This window comes from Oncorhynchus mykiss, chromosome 26 (genome assembly GCF_013265735.2).
Source record: "Oncorhynchus mykiss isolate Arlee chromosome 26, USDA_OmykA_1.1, whole genome shotgun sequence".
Classification (NCBI taxonomy): domain Eukaryota; kingdom Metazoa; phylum Chordata; class Actinopteri; order Salmoniformes; family Salmonidae; genus Oncorhynchus; species Oncorhynchus mykiss.
The window spans coordinates 43,127,612-43,146,819 of record NC_048590.1 but is presented as its reverse complement, the minus strand read 5'-3'; the positions used below and the strand labels follow the sequence as shown (position 1 = coordinate 43,146,819).

The window sequence follows — 19,208 nt, the reverse complement described above, 5'->3', positions numbered from 1 at the left end:
TACTGGGCCGTCCGAACTATCCTCTGTGGTACCTTGCAGTTGGATGCCAAGCTGTTGCCATACCAAGTGGTGATGCAGCCAGTCAAGATGCTCTCAATGGTGCAGCTGTAAAACGTTTGGAGGATCTGAGGGCCCATGCCTAATATTTTCAGCCTCCTGAGGAGGTGTGTTTGGACCATGATAGATACTTAGTGATGAGGACACCGAGGAACTTGAATCTCTCAACCTGCTCCACTACAGCACCGTCGATGTGAATGGGGGCGTGCTCGGCTCTCTGTTTCCTGTAGTCCACGACCAGCTCCTTTGTCTTGCTGACATTGAGGGAGAAGCTGTCTTGGCACCACACTGCTTGATTGATTCTGCTAGCAGGGTGTTTAGGCCTCAGAGCTCCAGCGAGTGTCACAAACAGAGAGTACGTGTTTACAAAACCCTATAACTTTAATCATGAAACCCTCACTGAACCCTCTCTCTGGTTAGGACATAGAGATAAACTCTGTGACTTTTCAGCTGCAGCAGAGGCTACCATCCCCCATCTCAGCCTCAGGCCTGTTAGGGACCAGGTTGCCAGGGAACACAGTCAGCTGACCTGGTCAGCCAATCACAGGTCCTATCTGGTGAGGTAACAGACCTATTCAAGCCTGTTCTTTAGTTGGACACAGGGGGTGCAGAGAGACAACAGGTCAGAATAACTCTGCACCACCTCAACACAACTCACCACTGGGCCCTTCATAAAAGGACAAGAACTCTGCACCACCTCAACACAACTCACCCCTTCCTACAAGGACAAGAACTCTGCACCACCTCAACACAACTCACCCCTTCCTACAAGGACAAGAACTCTGTACCACCTCAACACAACTGACCACTGGGCCCTTCCTACAAGGACAAGAACTCTGCACCACCTCAACACAACTCACCACTGGGCCCTTCCTACAAGGACAAGAACTCTGCACCACCTCAACTCACCCCTTCCTACAAGGACAAGAACTCTGCACCACCTCAACACAACTCAACACTGGGCCCTTCCTACAAGGACAAGAACTCTACACCACCTCAACACAACTCACCACTGGGCCCTTCCTACAAGGACAAGAACTCTGCACCACCTCAACACAACTCACCCCTTCCTACAAGGACAATAACTCTGCACCACCTTAATGTTTATATATATATATATATATATATTTACCTTTATTTAACTAGGCAAGTCAGTTAAGAACGGCCTACCAGGGAACAATGGGTTAACAGCCTTGTTCAGGGGCAGAACAACAGATTTTTACCTTGTCAGCTCAGGGATTCGATACTGCAACCTTTTGGTTACTGGCCCAACGCTCAAACCACTAGGCCACCTGCCACCTCAATACAACTCACCCTGGACCCTTCCTACAAGCCTGGACTTCCCAATCGTGTGTTTGTGCGTCACTGACCACAAAACCACTTTCAGAGATTCTATTCCTCTTCCTCTTTGCTGTGTGTGTGTGTGTGTGTGTGTGTGTGTGTGTGTGTGTGTGTGTGTGTGTGTGTGTGTGTGTGTGTGTGTGTGTGTGTGTCTGTTTGGTGTATGGAAATGTGTGAATTGTATCCCTGCCTCCTACTGGTCATCTCCATCCTCTAACCGGGGCGCTTGGACAGTTCACCTATAATGGAAACTGGCACCTCTATTGCAGACCACCACATGGTGGCACTCTTTTTCAGAGAGAGAGAACGAGAGAGCGAGAACCGTTACAACAGGTAGCGTATGCCTCTACTATTCACTCACATCGTTCTCCAGGAAGTTGAACATGCTCCTCTCGGCCAGCTCTTTGCTCTCCTCAAACTTCTCAACTGCCTGACGGATCTCCTCGTCAGGCACCTTCCCCTGACGCTTCTTCTTATAGTCAAAGTCCAACCGCCTCCCCTCCAGCTTCTTCAGGTGATGCTGCACACAAGACAATCAGGAGAGATGATTGACAAGGGCCAATATGGGTCAGTACAGAGGCTCTTCCCAGGAGGAATTGACAACGGCCCTCCTCAAAACCTTCATGAAACATTTAAAATAACTAATACAAATTAAACATTGCAAAATACAACTTTACAAAATTGCAAGTATACAACTTTTATGCACATCCCATATGGGCCCTGGTCAAAAGTAGTGCACTATAAAGGGAATAGGGTGCCATTTGTGATGCACACATGGAGTTCTGAAAGCTAATAGACACTGAGATGTAATATACCACTGACCGTGATCTCCTTGAGGTCTTTGTCCTGTAAGTTCTGGAGTGGGTCAATAAAGTTTTGTTTGACACTGATGTCCAGAGAGTCTTTCACGTCGGCCATCTGCCTCATGGCCTCACCGATGTCCACCAACGCACCGCCTGCAGACAAAAAACACCTGGCTCGTATTCACAAGGTACCAAACAGAAGAAAACAGGCCAAAACTGGGAGGGACCTACCCGAACTTGTCCAATAAGAAACACTTGTTTTCATTTTCTGTTGCAAAACCTTTTTCTACGGTTTAACATAATACGACCCTGCTGTCAGATACAAGCGAAACATGTGAAACAGAAACATGGTGGTTGTGACAGTGAGTGGGTTTGAGAGTAAGGTGCTAGCAAACACCAGGGTTGAGGGTTTGATTCCCGCATGGGCCACTTTCACTGAATTCATGTGTCGCTAACAACTTACAGCAAGAAGGTGATGCAGGATCAATTAATTAACTATCTAGTAATTATATATAGAATTCCATATCAGTGTGCATTATTCAATGGAATTGCAAAGTTAAAATCGAGATCCCTGAGAAATAATGATTTGGTTTCTAGATAGTTGATAACTGGATAATGTAACACCTGTTTGAAGTTTATATTGAATATTAAGGTCTGGTTTTCAAGACACAGATGAAGTCTAGGCTGGGATTCATTCACAGAGCAGCACACTGTTGAAGGTTATTCATGCTTGAACCAACATTCGCAGCATTTATTATGAATGTGATCACCGAATGTATTTTAAAAGGCGCATTGTCTGCTGCCAAGTGTACTGCTCTATAGCACACCTTCCATTGAGTCCTGGCCTTCATCTTTCACTAAGATGGGAACATGGGCTTTAGTCTAGAACTACCCTTCATTTGTGTCTGGGAAACTGGGCCTATACTAATGATATTATCAAAACCCATGTTCAGAGTAAGTACGTTTTGTAGCCACCAGGTGTCAGAGTTGAGACGGGAAGCAGCTCAACAAAGCCACAGGTTTTCACAGGCGGAAACACAGTACAGACTAGCTGGCTGCACACAGGGTGTATGTGTGTGTGTGTGTGTGTGTGTGTGTGTGTGTGTGTGTGTGTGTGTGTGTGTGGCGAGCGAGCGAGCGTGGGTGGGTTGGTGGGCGTGTGCACAGTCAGGTTAGGATGAAAAGCTTTTCAAAGGCTTCCTCTCGTGCTCCTCACAGCCCTCACATAGCACAGCATGTGTGTCTGTGTGTGTGTGTGCATGTATGTGTGCTGAACGTGTGTGTGTGTGATTCATACCGAAGGAGGACTGGTCTCCCAGATCATGTCCATAGCGCATCATACAGTCCCCCAGTAGGCCCTCGGTCTGTGGGTATCCTGTGGTCTTCACCTGTCCTCTCATCTTCGACACTGTGTTTAACATCCCCAACTTGGCTCTGGAAGCTACAGCAAAACACATGGAGGGATCACTTTTTATTTGTGTTTGTTTTATTTGTCACCAGCAACATACCACCCTGCATCACACTGCTGACTTGCTTTCATCCATCCATCCATCCATCCATCCATCCATCCATCCACCCCTTCCATCCACCCATCCATCTACCCATCCATCCATCCATCTACCCATCCATCCATCCATCACCCCTTCCATCCATACACCCCTTCCATCCATCCAACCACCTCTTCCATCCATCCATCCACCCATCCATCCATCCACCCCTTCCATCCATCCACCGCTTCCATCCATCCATCCATCCACCTCTTCCATCCATCCATCCATCCACCCCTTCCATCCATCCATCCATCCATCCATCTACCTCTTCCATCCACCCATCCATCCACCTCTTCCATCCATCCATTCACCCCCTCCATCCATCCATCCATCCATCCCTTTATCCATCCATCCATCCATCCACCCCATCCATCCATCTATCCATCCATCCATCATCCCTTCATCCATCCATCCATCTGTCCACCCCATCCATCCATCCATCCATCCATCCAGCCACCCCTTCCATCCTTCCATCCATCCATCCACCCCTTCCATCCATCCAACCACCCCTTCCCTCCATCCATCCATCCACCCCTTCCATCCATCCATCCATCCATCCACCCATTCCATCCATCCAACCCTTCCATCCATCCATCCATCCACCCCTTCCTTCCATCCTTCCATCCATCCATCCACCTGATCCATCCATCCATCCACCCCTTCATCCATCCATCCATTCATTCATCACTTCCATCCATCCATCCATCCACCCCTTCCATCCATCATAACCATTCACCTACATAGTAAAGTTCTTTAACTTCTGCATTATTTCACCAACTTCAAAGATATCATCTTCACCAACTCTGAACATTAGTCAATATTCTGTAAAGTGTTGTCTCACCTGGGTTAGGTTGTAGGTATTCTGTTGTTTTGGTCAAGAGGTCCAACACTGATTTGTTGGTGACATCGATTTTCTAGAAACAAGATGATCATGTTAGCTCAATAGAGAGGGTCTTTATTTCAGCACGTATTGGTTACAAGAAGACAACTGTTCTTCCACCTTGGTCCTGGAGACTAGAGGTCGACCTCTACTGGAGACCCTTCCAGCCTTGTAGGTCTGTGTTTCAGCCCAGTACCAACACAGCCGATCCAACAACTCAAACACTTGATGGTGAGTTGAGAAGTTGAATCAGGTTTTTTTGTATTGAGCTGGAACAAAAGCCTGCACCCCCTGCAGGAACCTGACTCAACCACTTAAACACTCAATGATAGGTTCATTCAGGTGTGTTTCCACTGGGCAATTACTGGTTGAATCAAGGTTGTTTCCACGTCATTTTACCCCAAATCATCAACGTAAGGGCATTTTGCCTTTTTTTCACCCACCTTTTATCCCAAATCCAATGACATGGTGAATGTACAGTTGAAGTCGGAAATTTACATACACCTTAGCCAAGTACATTTAAACTCAGTTTTTCACAATTCCTGACATTTAATCCTAGTAGAAATTCCCTGTTTTATGTCAGTTAGGATCCCCACTTTATTTTAAGAATGTGGAATGTCAGAATAATAGTAGAGAGAATGATTTATTTCAGCTTTAATTTATTTCATCACATTCCCAGTGGGTCAGAAGTTTACATACAGCCAATTAGTAACTGTGTCAGGTTTGTAGGCCTCCTTGCTCGCACACGCTTTTTCAGTTCTGCCCACAAATGTTCTATAGGATTAAGCTCAGAGCTTTGTGATGGCCACTCCAATACCATGACTTTGTTGTCCTTAAGCCATTTTGCCACAATTTTGGAAGTATGCTTCGGGTCATTGTCCATTTGGAAGATCCATTTGTGACAAAACTTTAACTTCCTGACTGATATCTTGAGATGTTGCTTCAATATATCCACATAACTTTCCTTTCTCGTGATGCCATCTAGTTTGTGAAGTGCACCAGTCCCTCCTGCAGCAAAGCACCCCAACATCATGATGCTGCCACCACCATGCTTCACGGTTGGGATGGTGTTCTTCAGCTTACAAGTCTCCCCCTTTTTCCTCCAAACATAATGATGGTCATTTTGGCCAAACAGTTCTATTGTTGTTTTATCAGACCAGAGGACATTTTTCCAAAAAGTACGATCTTTGGCCTCAAGTGCAGTTGCAAACCGTAGTCTGGCTTTTTTTATGGCAGTTTTGGAGCAGTGGCTCAGCAGTCTCCTTGCTGAGCGGCCTTTCAGGTTATGTCGATATAGGACTTGTTTTACTGTGGATATAGATACTTTTGTACCTGTTTCCTCCAGCATCTTCACAAGGTCCTTTACTGTTCTGGGATTGATTTGCACTTTTCACAACAAAGTACGTTCATCTCTAGGAGACAGAACGCATCTCCTTCCTGAGCGGTATGGCGGCTGCCTGGTCCCATGGTGTTTATACTTGCGTACTATTGCATTTGGAAATTGCTCCCAAGGATAAACCAGACTTGTGGAGGTCTACAATGTTTTTTCTGAGGTCTTGGCTGATTTCTTTTGATTTTCCCATGATGTCAAGCAAAGATGCACTGAGTTTGAAGGTAGGCCTTGAAATACATCCACAGGTACACCTCCAATTGACTCAAATTATGTAATTTAGCCTATCAGAAGCTTCTAAAGCCATGACATCATTTTCTGGAATTTTCAAAGCTGTTTAAAGGCACAGTCAACTTAGTGTATGTAAACTTCTGACCCACAGGAATTGTGATACAGTGAATTATAAGTGAAATAATCTGTCTGTAAACAATTGTTGGAAAAATGACTTCTGTCATGCACAAAGTAGATGTCTTAACTGACTTGCCAAAACTATAGTTTGTTAACAAGACATTTATGGAGTGGTTGAAAAACGAGTTTTAATGACTCCAACCTAAGTGTATGTAAACTTCCGACATCCACTGTATATAAAAAAAAATATATGTTGATTTCACGTCAGCTGACAACTTAACCAAATGTAAATCAACACTAGACGTTGAACTGAAGTCTGTCCCCAGTGCTGGGCTTGAACAAAAGCCTGAACCCCTGTGAATACCCGGGACCACAGAAGAACACCATTGTGGACAGTAAAAGAGCAGTAGTGCATTCATCCTGAGGTCTGGGAGTTATTGTCTCTGTCATAAATGGCACCCTATTTCCTATAAAGTGCATTACCTTTGAAAAAAGGCCAATAGGGCTCAGGTCAACAAAAGTGAACTACATAGGGAATAGGTTGCTATTTGGGACGCAACCATTGGGAGTAGAGTGAAGTTTCTCTTAGACACTGATCTTAGTTCAGTTTAGCATTTTCCCTACTAATGGTTAAGTTCAGGATAGGTGGAGGGGAATCTGATCCTAGATACCTAGGGGACACTACAGCCCAGAGCCAGCCATTGTGTATACTACAAGGATGTTTTGCGTTGCTAATAGCGCCGTCTCTGTCATCCTTACCCTCTCCATCTCCATGAAGTCTTCATCCAGCTTTGTCCCTTCAGCACCACTTATCTTTTCACTCAGCAACTATAGAGATGGAGGGGAGGGAGAGAGAGTGGTGGGGAAAGACAGAGAGAGAGAGAGAGAGAGGGGGGGGGAGAGAGAGTGGTAGGGAAAGAGAGAGAGAGAGGGGGGAGAGAGAGAGAGAGGATGGAGGGAGAGAGAGAGGGGGGGATGGAGGGAGAGAGAGAGAGTGGGAGAGAAAGAGAGATAAAAGAGGGAAAGGGGATGAGAGAGAGAAAGATAGGTGGGGAGAGAGAGAGAGGGAAAGAGAGGGAGAGGGGATGGAGAGAAAGAGGTGGGGAGAGAAAGAGAGAGAGAGAGAGAGAGAGAGAGAGAGAGAGGTGGGGATAAAGAGAGAGAGGGAATGGAAAGAGAGAGAGAGAGAGAGAAAGAGAGGGGATGGAGGTAGGGGTAGGGAGGGGATGGAGGGGTAGGGAGGGGAAGCAAGAGGAAAGACAGAGAGATAGTATTAGTGTCATCACTTTTCTTGTTGTTGAGGTGCTCTCACTGACACAGACAGACACATTTATCATGCAGTAACACTCATTAGATTGATTAGTGTGTGAGAAAGAAATCAGATCAGGGATACTGGGGGAGTAATGGCAGTGTGTGTGTGTGTGTGTGTGTGTGTGTGTGTGTGTGTGTGTGTGTGTGTGTGTGTGTGTGTGTGTGTGTGTGTGTGTGATGACACTGGTAAACTCCTCATGGAATTGCACAGCACAGTGGCACTCTGGTGACGCTCAGAGGTCTGGGAGAGAGAGAGGTAATAATCACCAGGCTATTAGGTTTCATCTCTCTCTCTGGCTCTTTCTCCATTTCATGTATCCTCTACCTCTCCTCTTCTCTTTATGTCTTTCTCCCTCTCTCTCCTTTGCTCTCTTCGATATCTATCTCTCTCTCTGCCTCTTCATTGTATCCACTACCTCTCCTCTTCACTCCCTCTTTCTCTCTTTTACCTTGTATCTTTCCCTCCCTCCTCTCCATTCATTACCTCCCTCATTCATGTCAACAGTGTGATAGTGGGCCCTTCAGAGAGATGACATCTACAGAGGCAATCACAACTTCTCTTTCTTACTCCCCCCCTGCAGCAGGTCAGAGTGTATCAGTCTGAATCACAAGAGGCTGCTGAGGGGAGGAGGCTCATAATAATGTCTAGAACTGAACAAAAGGAATGGCATCAAACACATAGTAGTTGATACCATTCCACTTATTCTGCTCCAGCCATTACCACGAGCCCGTCCTCCCAAATTAAGGTGCCACCAACCTCCTGTGATCTACATCTACCTTGTCTGATGGCTCACAAATTGAATCGGGAGATGGTCATTCTTAATGGGCTGTGTTTTACTGAAACCATTTACATAAAACATGCTCAAGTGGTGCCATATATGACTCTATAAAGAAAGATGTGTTGGTTGGTAGCAGATACATGCTCTGGAAGCACAAACAACACAATAATACTGTAATGAGATAGCCAATTACAAACCCCAGAGGAAACTGTTTCACCATTTGGTTTTAGCGTGGTCTCCTACTGTACATAATTTAGCCAACTCTTTAATCATCGTCCAGTCATACAGCACACCTTTGGCATGACAACCTACTAAATAGGTCCCATATTAAACGTCATCAATCAGGGAATGACAACACACTGAGAGGAATAAAGCACAAACAGACAGGGACACTACCAGGCAGGCTCATTTGTTTTCAAAGACTGTCCCAGCTAACACTAAACGTTCCCATAGCATTGCCTAAAGGTTCTCCTTTGGTTATTTGAAAAACAACTTCCCTGTAAAGTTGTGGGAATCAAAATGTGTTAGCTTGGGTGTCAATCTAAGGAGTTAAGTTCTGAAGCAGAGAGAGACCATTATTTTGGCAGTGATAAGAATATTAAAATTTAGTACAGTACAGTAGGCTAATTCCTTAAAAAGTAGGCTAACAGCTGAGCCACGAAGGTCAGAGAGAAGTCCAGAACTTTGAGCTCCTTGAAGACCGATCAGAGAGAAGTCCAGAACATTGAGCTCCTTGAAGACCAGTCAGAGAGAAGTCCAGAACTTTGAGCTCCTTGAAGACCAGTCAGAGAGAAGTCCAGAACTTTGAGCTCCTTGAAGACCAGTCAGAGAGAAGTCCAGAACTTTGAGCTCCTTGAAGACCAGTCTGAGAGAAGTCCAGAACTTTGAGCTCTTTGAAGACCGGTCAAAGAGAAGACCAGTCCGAGAGAAGTCCAGAACTTTGAGCTCCTTGAAGACCAGTCAGAGAGCTAAAAACCCAGGCGCTGCTAAAGGACAAGACACACCAGTATGCATCCCTGCAGAAATATCCCCCTGACTCTGTTCTGCTAAGACACTAAGGGGTGAATCCTAACACTTAGGTGTAATTGTAACTTAGCCATGCAGGGAGGGAGGGTTAGTAGGCTGAGGAAAGGACAACGTCTACGTTTGTCACTAACCAATAATTCTACGTTTGTCACTAAACAATAATTCTACGTTTGCCACTAACCAATAATTCTACGTTTGTCACTAACCAATAATTCTACGTTTGCCACTAACCAATAACTCTACGTTTGTCACTAACCAATAATTCTACTTTTGCCACTAACCAAAATTATACGTTTGCCACTAACCAATAATTCTACGTTTGTCACTAACCAATAATTCTACGTTTGTCACTAACCAATAATTCTACGTTTGTCACTAACCAATAATTCTACGTTTGTCACTAACCAATAATTCTACTTTTGCCACTAACCAAAATTATACGTTTGCCACTAACCAATAATTCTACGTTTGCCACTAACCAATAATTCTACGTTTGCCACTATCCAATAGAGGTGATACGTGTTGGAGCATGTGAATGTACTACCATGCCAAATTATTTTAGGTTGAGAGGCAACAGAGCTGGAAAAACCTTCCCACACTCTCTCTACATCTCTCCTTTTTGGGAAGACCAGACTCTGATATAGATGTGAGGAGGGTAAGTACTGTAGCCTGAGGACAACTTCCACCCAGGACACTATATACCTGACCCCTGACCTCTGGAGGTGGAACACAGCACCTAGAACAGCAGATAATGGAACTTCGATGTAACATGGGTTTTATGGAGAAGAACTGTGTAATGGAGGTTTTATGGAAAAGACACAGACATTTAGGGGAGAGTGGGGTAAGTAAAAAAAAATTACATTCAGCATCACTCCGTCAAGATATATAACTAAGATATAACTAAGATATATACACATACTGTATTTCTGGATATAATCAGAATTCATGTAAACATTAGTTTTGAAAACATAGCTTGTCCAAAAAAACGGGTCACTTCACAAAAATGGTGGACCTGCAGTGGAGGCTGCTGAGTGGAGGACGGCTCAAAATAATGGTTGGAATTGAGTTAATGGAATGGTATCAAACACACTTTTTGGATACCATTCCATTCACTCCATCCCAGACATTATTTTGAGCAGTCCTCCACTCAGCAGCCTCCACTGCTCTGTACCTTACACAGTAAAATATAAACAAATACTATGTACGCCACACTGATGGGGGACCCTGTTTCAATTCCAAAACCAGCATGTCATAACATGTGGGGTGATGCTGGGGAACCTAGAAGTGTAGAATGTATTTTGTCTTAAGATTCTAACCCATGCCGACTCTAACATACAGTATGTGTACCGGGATCAGAGGCTCTAGCTGCTGGATGACACAGACCACAAGATGCCTTTCTCTGTACATCTACATGACTGAGGAAATTGTGATAGCCTTTACTCCTCACCACACAATGGGAAGGAAATTACTACATCGTCACACTCTTAGAAAAAAGGGTTCTTCGGCTGTCCCCATAGGAGAACCCCTACTCTTCTCTTTATGTCTTTCTCCCTTTTTGGTTCCCTCTGTAGAATGGGTTCTACATGGAACCCAAAAGGGTTCTACCTGGAACAAAAAGGGTTCTTCAATGGGTTCTCCTATGGAACAGCCGAAGAACCCTATAATATTCTAGATAGAAAAAAAGGTGCTAAGAGGTACTGTCTGGCGTGTAGCCTTGCTTCTCAGACATCCTATTTCTGGAAGGAGTAGTCTATTGCAGACCTGGGTTCAAATGCTATTTGAAATAGTACAACTTTTAGTGAAGCCAGGTGGGAGAGGTTTGCACTTTTGGGACTTTTCAATTGGTTCCATCGCACCAGGCAAGCTCAATAAAGAACAGCTAAAGTATTTGGAATGATTTCAAATATTATTTGAACCCAGGTCTCACTATAACAAGTGCTACAGAAGAACCTCCACTAGCTAACTGCTACAGTGTAGGACTGTACGCTAGCTAAAAGTGTGAACATCAACCAGCAGTGAAATGCTCTTTTACCAGAGAAGTGCACTCTCCTCATCCTCACATACCATTTTTTGAGTTTCACTTCAGAGCACTAACATTATCTGAAACAAATACAGGGAAATAAACCTTGAACTTGGTGTTTCTTTTTCCTAAAAGTAGACTGGTTTCACACTAACACTGCGAATGACGAGTGATGTCACACAAATTAGCGAGGACAAAAAGCAGCATGCCACTCTGTCATCAGGTGGCTAAATATAATGGTGCTAATGTGTCCTACAAGGCACAGGCACGACGCCACAGCACTGGCTAATAACAGATAAGACAGATGGACAGACAGACAGACAGACAGGCTCCTCCTGATTCAGTGATTTGACACTAACCAGAGACATATGGCAGAACTGGCCTCCAAATCAATGTCTTGATTTGTTGAAAGTTTGATTGTGCAGGCTTTTGCTCCTTGATGGCCAGAGTTACTGAACTGATCCTCAGAGTTCACAAAACTATCTGCCATCGATAACACCTGACAATATCCCAGTTGAATTTGTCAGGCTCTGGACATCAGAGACTGTGTGTATCCCGAATGGCAACCTATTCCCTATATAGGACGCACTGCTTTTAACCAGACCCTATTGGGCCCTGGTCAAATGTAGAGCACTAAATAGGGAATAGGGTGACATTTGGAAGGCAACCACTGATTCACACCAGCTTGTGTCCTTTTCTTAGGTGCAGAAGTTGGTGGCTGTGAGTCAGTATTCAGGGCTGAACTGTGACACTGTGGCTGTAGCATTTATGCAGTACAGGGCTGAACTGTGACACTGTGGCTGTAGTATTTATGCAGTACAGGGCTGAACTGTGACACTGTGGCTGTAGTATTTATGCAGTACAGGGCTGGACTGTGATACTGGCTGTAGTATTTATGCAGTACAGGGCTAAACTGTGACACTGTGGCTGTAGTATTTATGCAGTACAGGGCTGAACTGTGATACTGGCTGTAGTATTTATGCAGTACAGGGCTGAACTGTGACACTGTGGCTGTAGTATTTATGCAGTACAGGGCTGAACTGTGACACTGTGGCTGTAGTATTTATGCAGTACAGGGCTGGACTGTGATGCTGGCTGTAGTATTTATGCAGTACAGGGCTGGACTGTGACACTGTGGCTGTAGTATTTATGCAGTACAGGGCTGAACTGTGACACTGTGGCTGTAGTATTTATGCAGTACAGGGCTGGACTGTGATGCTGGCTGTAGTATGTATGCAGTACAGGGCTAAACTGTGACACTGTGGCTGTAGTATTTATGCAGTACAGGGCTGGACTGTGATGCTGGCTGTAGTATTTATGCAGTACAGGGCTAAACTGTGACACTGTGGCTGTAGTATTTATGCAGTACAGGGCTGGACTGTGATGCTGGCTGTAGTATTTATGCAGTACAGGGCTGAACTGTGACACTGTGGCTGTAGTATTTATGCAGTACAGGGCTAAACTGTGACACTGTGGCTGTAGTATTTATGCAGTACAGGGCTGAACTGTGACACTGTGGCTGTAGTATTTTTGCAGTACAGGGCTAAACTGTGACACTGTGGCTGTAGTATTTATGCAGTACAGGGCTGAACTGTGACACTGTGGCTGTAGTATTTATGCAGTACAGGGCTAAACTGTGACACTGTGGCTGTAGTATTTATGCAGTACAGGGCTGAACTGTGACACTGTGGCTGTAGTATTTATGCAGTACAGGGCTAAACTGTAACACTGTGGCTGTAGTATTTATGCAGTACAGGGCTACACTGTGATGCTGGCTGTAGTATTTATGCAGTACAGGGCTGGACTGTGATGCTGGCTGTAGTATTTATGCAGTACAGGGCTGAACTGTGACACTGTGGCTGTAGTATTTTTGCAGTACAGGGCTGAACTGTGACACTGTGGCTGTAGTATTTTTGCAGTACAGGGCTAAACTGTGACACTGTGGCTGTAGTATTTATGCAGTACAGGGCTGAACTGTGACACTGTGGCTGTAGTATTTATGCAGTACAGGGCTAAACTGTGACACTGTGGCTGTAGTATTTATGCAGTACAGGGCTGAACTGTGACACTGTGGCTGTAGTATTTATGCAGTACAGGGCTAAACTGTAACACTGTGGCTGTAGTATTTATGCAGTACAGGGCTACACTGTGATGCTGGCTGTAGTATTTATGCAGTACAGGGCTGGACTGTGATGCTGGCTGTAGTATTTATGCAGTACAGGGCTGAACTGTGACACTGTGGCTGTAGTATTTATGCAGTACAGGGCTGAACTGTGATACTGGCTGTAGTATTTATGCAGTAAAGGGCTAAACTGTGACACTGTGGCTGTAGTATTTATGCAGTACAGGGCTAAACTGTGACACTGTGGCTGTAGTATTTATTGCAGTACAGGGCTGACCTGTGACACTGTGGCTGTAGTATTTATGCAGTACAGGGCTGAACTGTGATACTGGCTGTAGTATTTATGCAGTACAGGGCTGAACTGTGACACTGTGGCTGTAGTATTTATGCAGTACAGGGCTAAACTGTAACACTGTGGCTGTAGTATTTATGCAGTACAGGGCTACACTGTGATGCTGGCTGTAGTATTTATGCAGTACAGGGCTGGACTGTGATGCTGGCTGTAGTATTTATGCAGTACAGGGCTGGACTGTGATGCTGGCTGTAGTATTTATGCAGTACAGGGCTGAACTGTGATACTGGCTGTAGTATTTATGCAGTACAGGGCTAAACTGTGACACTGTGGCTGTAGTATTTATGCAGTACAGGGCTGAACTGTGACACTGTGGCTGTAGTATTTATGCAGTACAGGGCTAAACTGTAACACTGTGGCTGTAGTATTTATGCAGTACAGGGCTACACTGTGATGCTGGCTGTAGTATTTATGCAGTACAGGGCTGGACTGTGATGCTGGCTGTAGTATTTATGCAGTACAGGGCTGAACTGTGACACTGTGGCTGTAGTATTTATGCAGTACAGGGCTGAACTGTGATACTGGCTGTAGTATTTATGCAGTAAAGGGCTAAACTGTGACACTGTGGCTGTAGTATTTATGCAGTACAGGGCTAAACTGTGACACTGTGGCTGTAGTATTTATTGCAGTACAGGGCTGACCTGTGACACTGTGGCTGTAGTATTTATGCAGTACAGGGCTGAACTGTGGTACTGGCTGTAGTATTTATGCAGTACAGGGCTGAACTGTGACACTGTGGCTGTAGTATTTATGCAGTACAGGGCTGAACTGTGATACTGGCTGTAGTATTTATGCAGTAAAGGGCTAAACTGTGACACTGTGGCTGTAGTATTTATGCAGTACAGGGCTGAACTGTGATACTGGCTGTAGTATTTATGCAGTAAAGGGCTAAACTGTGACACTGAGGCTGTAGTATTTATGCAGTACAGGGCTAAACTGTGACACTGTGGCTGTAGTATTTATTGCAGTACAGGGCTGACCTGTGACACTGTGGCTGTAGTATTTATTGCAGTACAGGGCTGACCTGTGACACTGTGGCTGTAGTATTTATGCAGTACAGGGCTAAACTGTGACACTGTGGCTGTAGTATTTATGCAGTACAGGGCTAAACTGTGACACTGTGGCTGTAGTATTTATGCAGTACAGGGCTAAACTGTGACACTGTGGCTGTAGTATTTATGCAGTACAGGGCTGAACTGTGACACTGTGGCTGTAGTATTTTTGCAGTACAGGGCTAAACTGTGACACTGTGGTTGTAGTATTTATGCAGTACAGGGCTGAACTGTGACACTGTGGCTGTAGTATTTATTGCAGTACAGGGCTGACCTGTGACACTGTGGCTGTAGTATTTATGCAGTACAGGGCTGAACTGTGATACTGGCTGTAGTATTTATGCAGTACAGGGCTAAACTGTGACACTGTGGCTGTAGTATTTATGCAGTACAGGGCTGAACTGTGACACTGTGGCTGTAGTATTTATGCAGTACAGGGCTAAACTGTAACACTGTGGCTGTAGTATTTATGCAGTACAGGGCTAAACTGTGACACTGTGGCTGTAGTATTTATGCAGTACAGGGCTAAACTGTAACACTGTGGCTGTAGTATTTATGCAGTACAGGGCTACACTGTGATGCTGGCTGTAGTATTTATGCAGTACAGGGCTGAACTGTGACACTGTGGCTGTAGTATTTATGCAGTACAGGGCTGAACTGTGGTACTGGCTGTAGTATTTATGCAGTACAGGGCTGAACTGTGGTACTGGCTGTAGTATTTATGCAGTACAGGGCTGAACTGTGACACTGTGGCTGTAGTATTTATGCAGTACAGGGCTGAACTGTGACACTGTGGCTGTAGTATTTATGCAGTACAGGGCTAAACTGTAACACTGTGGCTGTAGTATTTATGCAGTACAGGGCTACACTGTGATGCTGGCTGTAGTATTTATGCAGTACAGGGCTAAACTGTAACACTGTGGCTGTAGTATTTATGCAGTACAGGGCTACACTGTGATGCTGGCTGTAGTATTTATGCAGTACAGGGCTGAACTGTGACACTGTGGCTGTAGTATTTATGCAGTACAGGGCTGAACTGTGGTACTGGCTGTAGTATTTATGCAGTACAGGGCTGAACTGTGGTACTGGCTGTAGTATTTATGCAGTACAGGGCTGAACTGTGACACTGTGGCTGTAGTATTTATGCAGTACAGGGCTGAACTGTGACACTGTGGCTGTAGTATTTATGCAGTACAGGGCTAAACTGTGACACTGTGGCTGTAGTATTTATGCAGTACAGGGCTGAACTGTGACACTGTGGCTGTAGTATTTATGCAGTACAGGGCTAAACTGTAACACTGTGGCTGTAGTATTTATGCAGTACAGGGCTGGACTGTGATGCTGGCTGTAGTATTTATGCAGTACAGGGCTGAACTGTGACGCTGTGGCTGTAGTATTTATGCAGTACAGGGCTGAACTGTGACACTGTGGCTGTAGTATTTATGCAGTACAGGGCTGAAGTGTGACACTGTGGCTGTAGTATTTATGCAGTACAGGGCTAAACTGTGACACTGTGGCTGTAGTATTTATGCAGTACAGGGCTGAACTGTGACACTGTGGCTGTAGTATTTATGCAGTACAGGGCTAAACTGTGACACTGTGGCTGTAGTATTTATGCAGTACAGGGCTGAACTGTGACACTGTGGCTGTAGTATTTATGCAGTACAGGGCTGGACTGTGATGCTGGCTGTAGTATTTATGCAGTACAGGGCTGAACTGTGACACTGTGGCTGTAGTATTTATGCAGTACAGGGCTGAACTGTGACACTGTGGCTGTAGTATTTATGCAGTACAGGGCTGAACTGTGACACTGTGGCTGTAGTATTTATGCAGTACAGGGCTGAACTGTGACACTGTGGCTGTAGTATTTATGCAGTACAGGGCTAAACTGTGACACTGTGGCTGTAGTATTTATGCAGTACAGGGCTGAACTGTGACACTGTGGCTGTAGTATTTATGCAGTACAGGGCTGAACTGTGACACTGTGGCTGTAGTATTTATGCAGTACAGGGCTAAACTGTAACACTGTGGCTGTAGTATTTATGCAGTACAGGGCTACACTGTGATGCTGGCTGTAGTATTTATGCAGTACAGGGCTGGACTGTGATGCTGGCTGTAGTATTTATGCAGTACAGGGCTAAACTGTGACACTGTGGCTGTAGTATTTATGCAGTACAGGGCTGGACTGTGATGCTGGCTGTAGTATTTATGCAGTACAGGGCTGACCTGTGACACTGTGGCTGTAGTATTTATGCAGTACAGGGCTAAACTGTAACACTGTGGCTGTAGTATTTATGCAGTACAGGGCTGAACTGTGACACTGTGGCTGTAGTATTTATGCAGTACAGGGCTAAACTGTAACACTGTGGCTGTAGTATTTATGCAGTACAGGGCTACACTGTGATGCTGGCTGTAGTATTTATGCAGTACAGGGCTGGACTGTGATGCTGGCTGTAGTATTTATGCAGTACAGGGCTGAACTGTGACACTGTGGCTGTAGTATTTATGCAGTACAGGGCTGAACTGTGATACTGGCTGTAGTATTTATGCAGTAAAGGGCTAAACTGTGACACTGTGGCTGTAGTATTTATGCAGTACAGGGCTAAACTGTAACACTGTGGCTGTAGTATTTATGCAGTACAGGGCTACACTGTGATGCTGGCTGTAGTATTTATGCAGTACAGGGCTGGACTGTGATGCTGGCTGTAGTATTTATGCAGTACAGGGCTGAACTGTGACACTGTGGCTGTAGTATTTATGCAGTACAGGGCTGAACTGTGATACTGGCTGTAGTATTTATGCAGTAAAGGGCTAAACTGTGACACTGTGGCTGTAGTATTTATGCAGTACAGGGCTAAACTGTGACACTGTGGCTGTAGTATTTATTGCAGTACAGGGCTGACCTGTGACACTGTGGCTGTAGTATTTATGCAGTACAGGGCTGAACTGTGGTACTGGCTGTAGTATTTATGCAGTACAGGGCTGAACTGTGACACTGTGGCTGTAGTATTTATGCAGTACAGGGCTGAACTGTGATACTGGCTGTAGTATTTATGCAGTAAAGGGCTAAACTGTGACACTGTGGCTGTAGTATTTATGCAGTACAGGGCTGAACTGTGATACTGGCTGTAGTATTTATGCAGTAAAGGGCTAAACTGTGACACTGAGGCTGTAGTATTTATGCAGTACAGGGCTAAACTGTGACACTGTGGCTGTAGTATTTATTGCAGTACAGGGCTGACCTGTGACACTGTGGCTGTAGTATTTATTGCAGTACAGGGCTGACCTGTGACACTGTGGCTGTAGTATTTATGCAGTACAGGGCTAAACTGTGACACTGTGGCTGTAGTATTTATGCAGTACAGGGCTAAACTGTGACACTGTGGCTGTAGTATTTATGCAGTACAGGGCTAAACTGTGACACTGTGGCTGTAGTATTTATGCAGTACAGGGCTGAACTGTGACACTGTGGCTGTAGTATTTTTGCAGTACAGGGCTAAACTGTGACACTGTGGTTGTAGTATTTATGCAGTACAGGGCTGAACTGTGACACTGTGGCTGTAGTATTTATTGCAGTACAGGGCTGACCTGTGACACTGTGGCTGTAGTATTTATGCAGTACAGGGCTGAACTGTGATACTGGCTGTAGTATTTATGCAGTACAGGGCTAAACTGTGACACTGTGGCTGTAGTATTTATGCAGTACAGGGCTGAACTGTGACACTGTGGCTGTAGTATTTATGCAGTACAGGGCTAAACTGTAACACTGTGGCTGTAGTATTTATGCAGTACAGGGCTAAACTGTGACACTGTGGCTGTAGTATTTATGCAGTACAGGGCTAAACTGTAACACTGTGGCTGTAGTATTTATGCAGTACAGGGCTACACTGTGATGCTGGCTGTAGTATTTATGCAGTACAGGGCTGAACTGTGACACTGTGGCTGTAGTATTTATGCAGTACAGGGCTGAACTGTGGTACTGGCTGTAGTATTTATGCAGTACAGGGCTGAACTGTGGTACTGGCTGTAGTATTTATGCAGTACAGGGCTGAACTGTGACACTGTGGCTGTAGTATTTATGCAGTACAGGGCTGAACTGTGACACTGTGGCTGTAGTATTTATGCAGTACAGGGCTAAACTGTAACACTGTGGCTGTAGTATTTATGCAGTACAGGG

At 45.0% G+C, this 19,208-nt stretch overlaps 1 protein-coding gene across 2 annotated transcripts in view; it reads right to left on the bottom strand.

The window, feature by feature from the left end:
- Positions 1-19,208, bottom strand: part of LOC110515300 (endophilin-A3-like) — a 76,276-nt gene that overhangs the window by 14,088 nt on the left and 42,980 nt on the right. For both annotated transcript variants that reach the window (XM_036963689.1, XM_036963690.1), the window contains exons 2-6: positions 7,129-7,197; positions 4,593-4,665; positions 3,499-3,642; positions 2,221-2,354; positions 1,760-1,918 (exon numbers count right to left, since the gene is read on the bottom strand). In XM_036963689.1, coding sequence (XP_036819584.1) covers positions 1,760-1,918; positions 2,221-2,354; positions 3,499-3,642; positions 4,593-4,665; positions 7,129-7,197 — 579 coding nt within the window. The remainder of the gene's footprint in view (positions 1-1,759; positions 1,919-2,220; positions 2,355-3,498; positions 3,643-4,592; positions 4,666-7,128; positions 7,198-19,208) is intronic.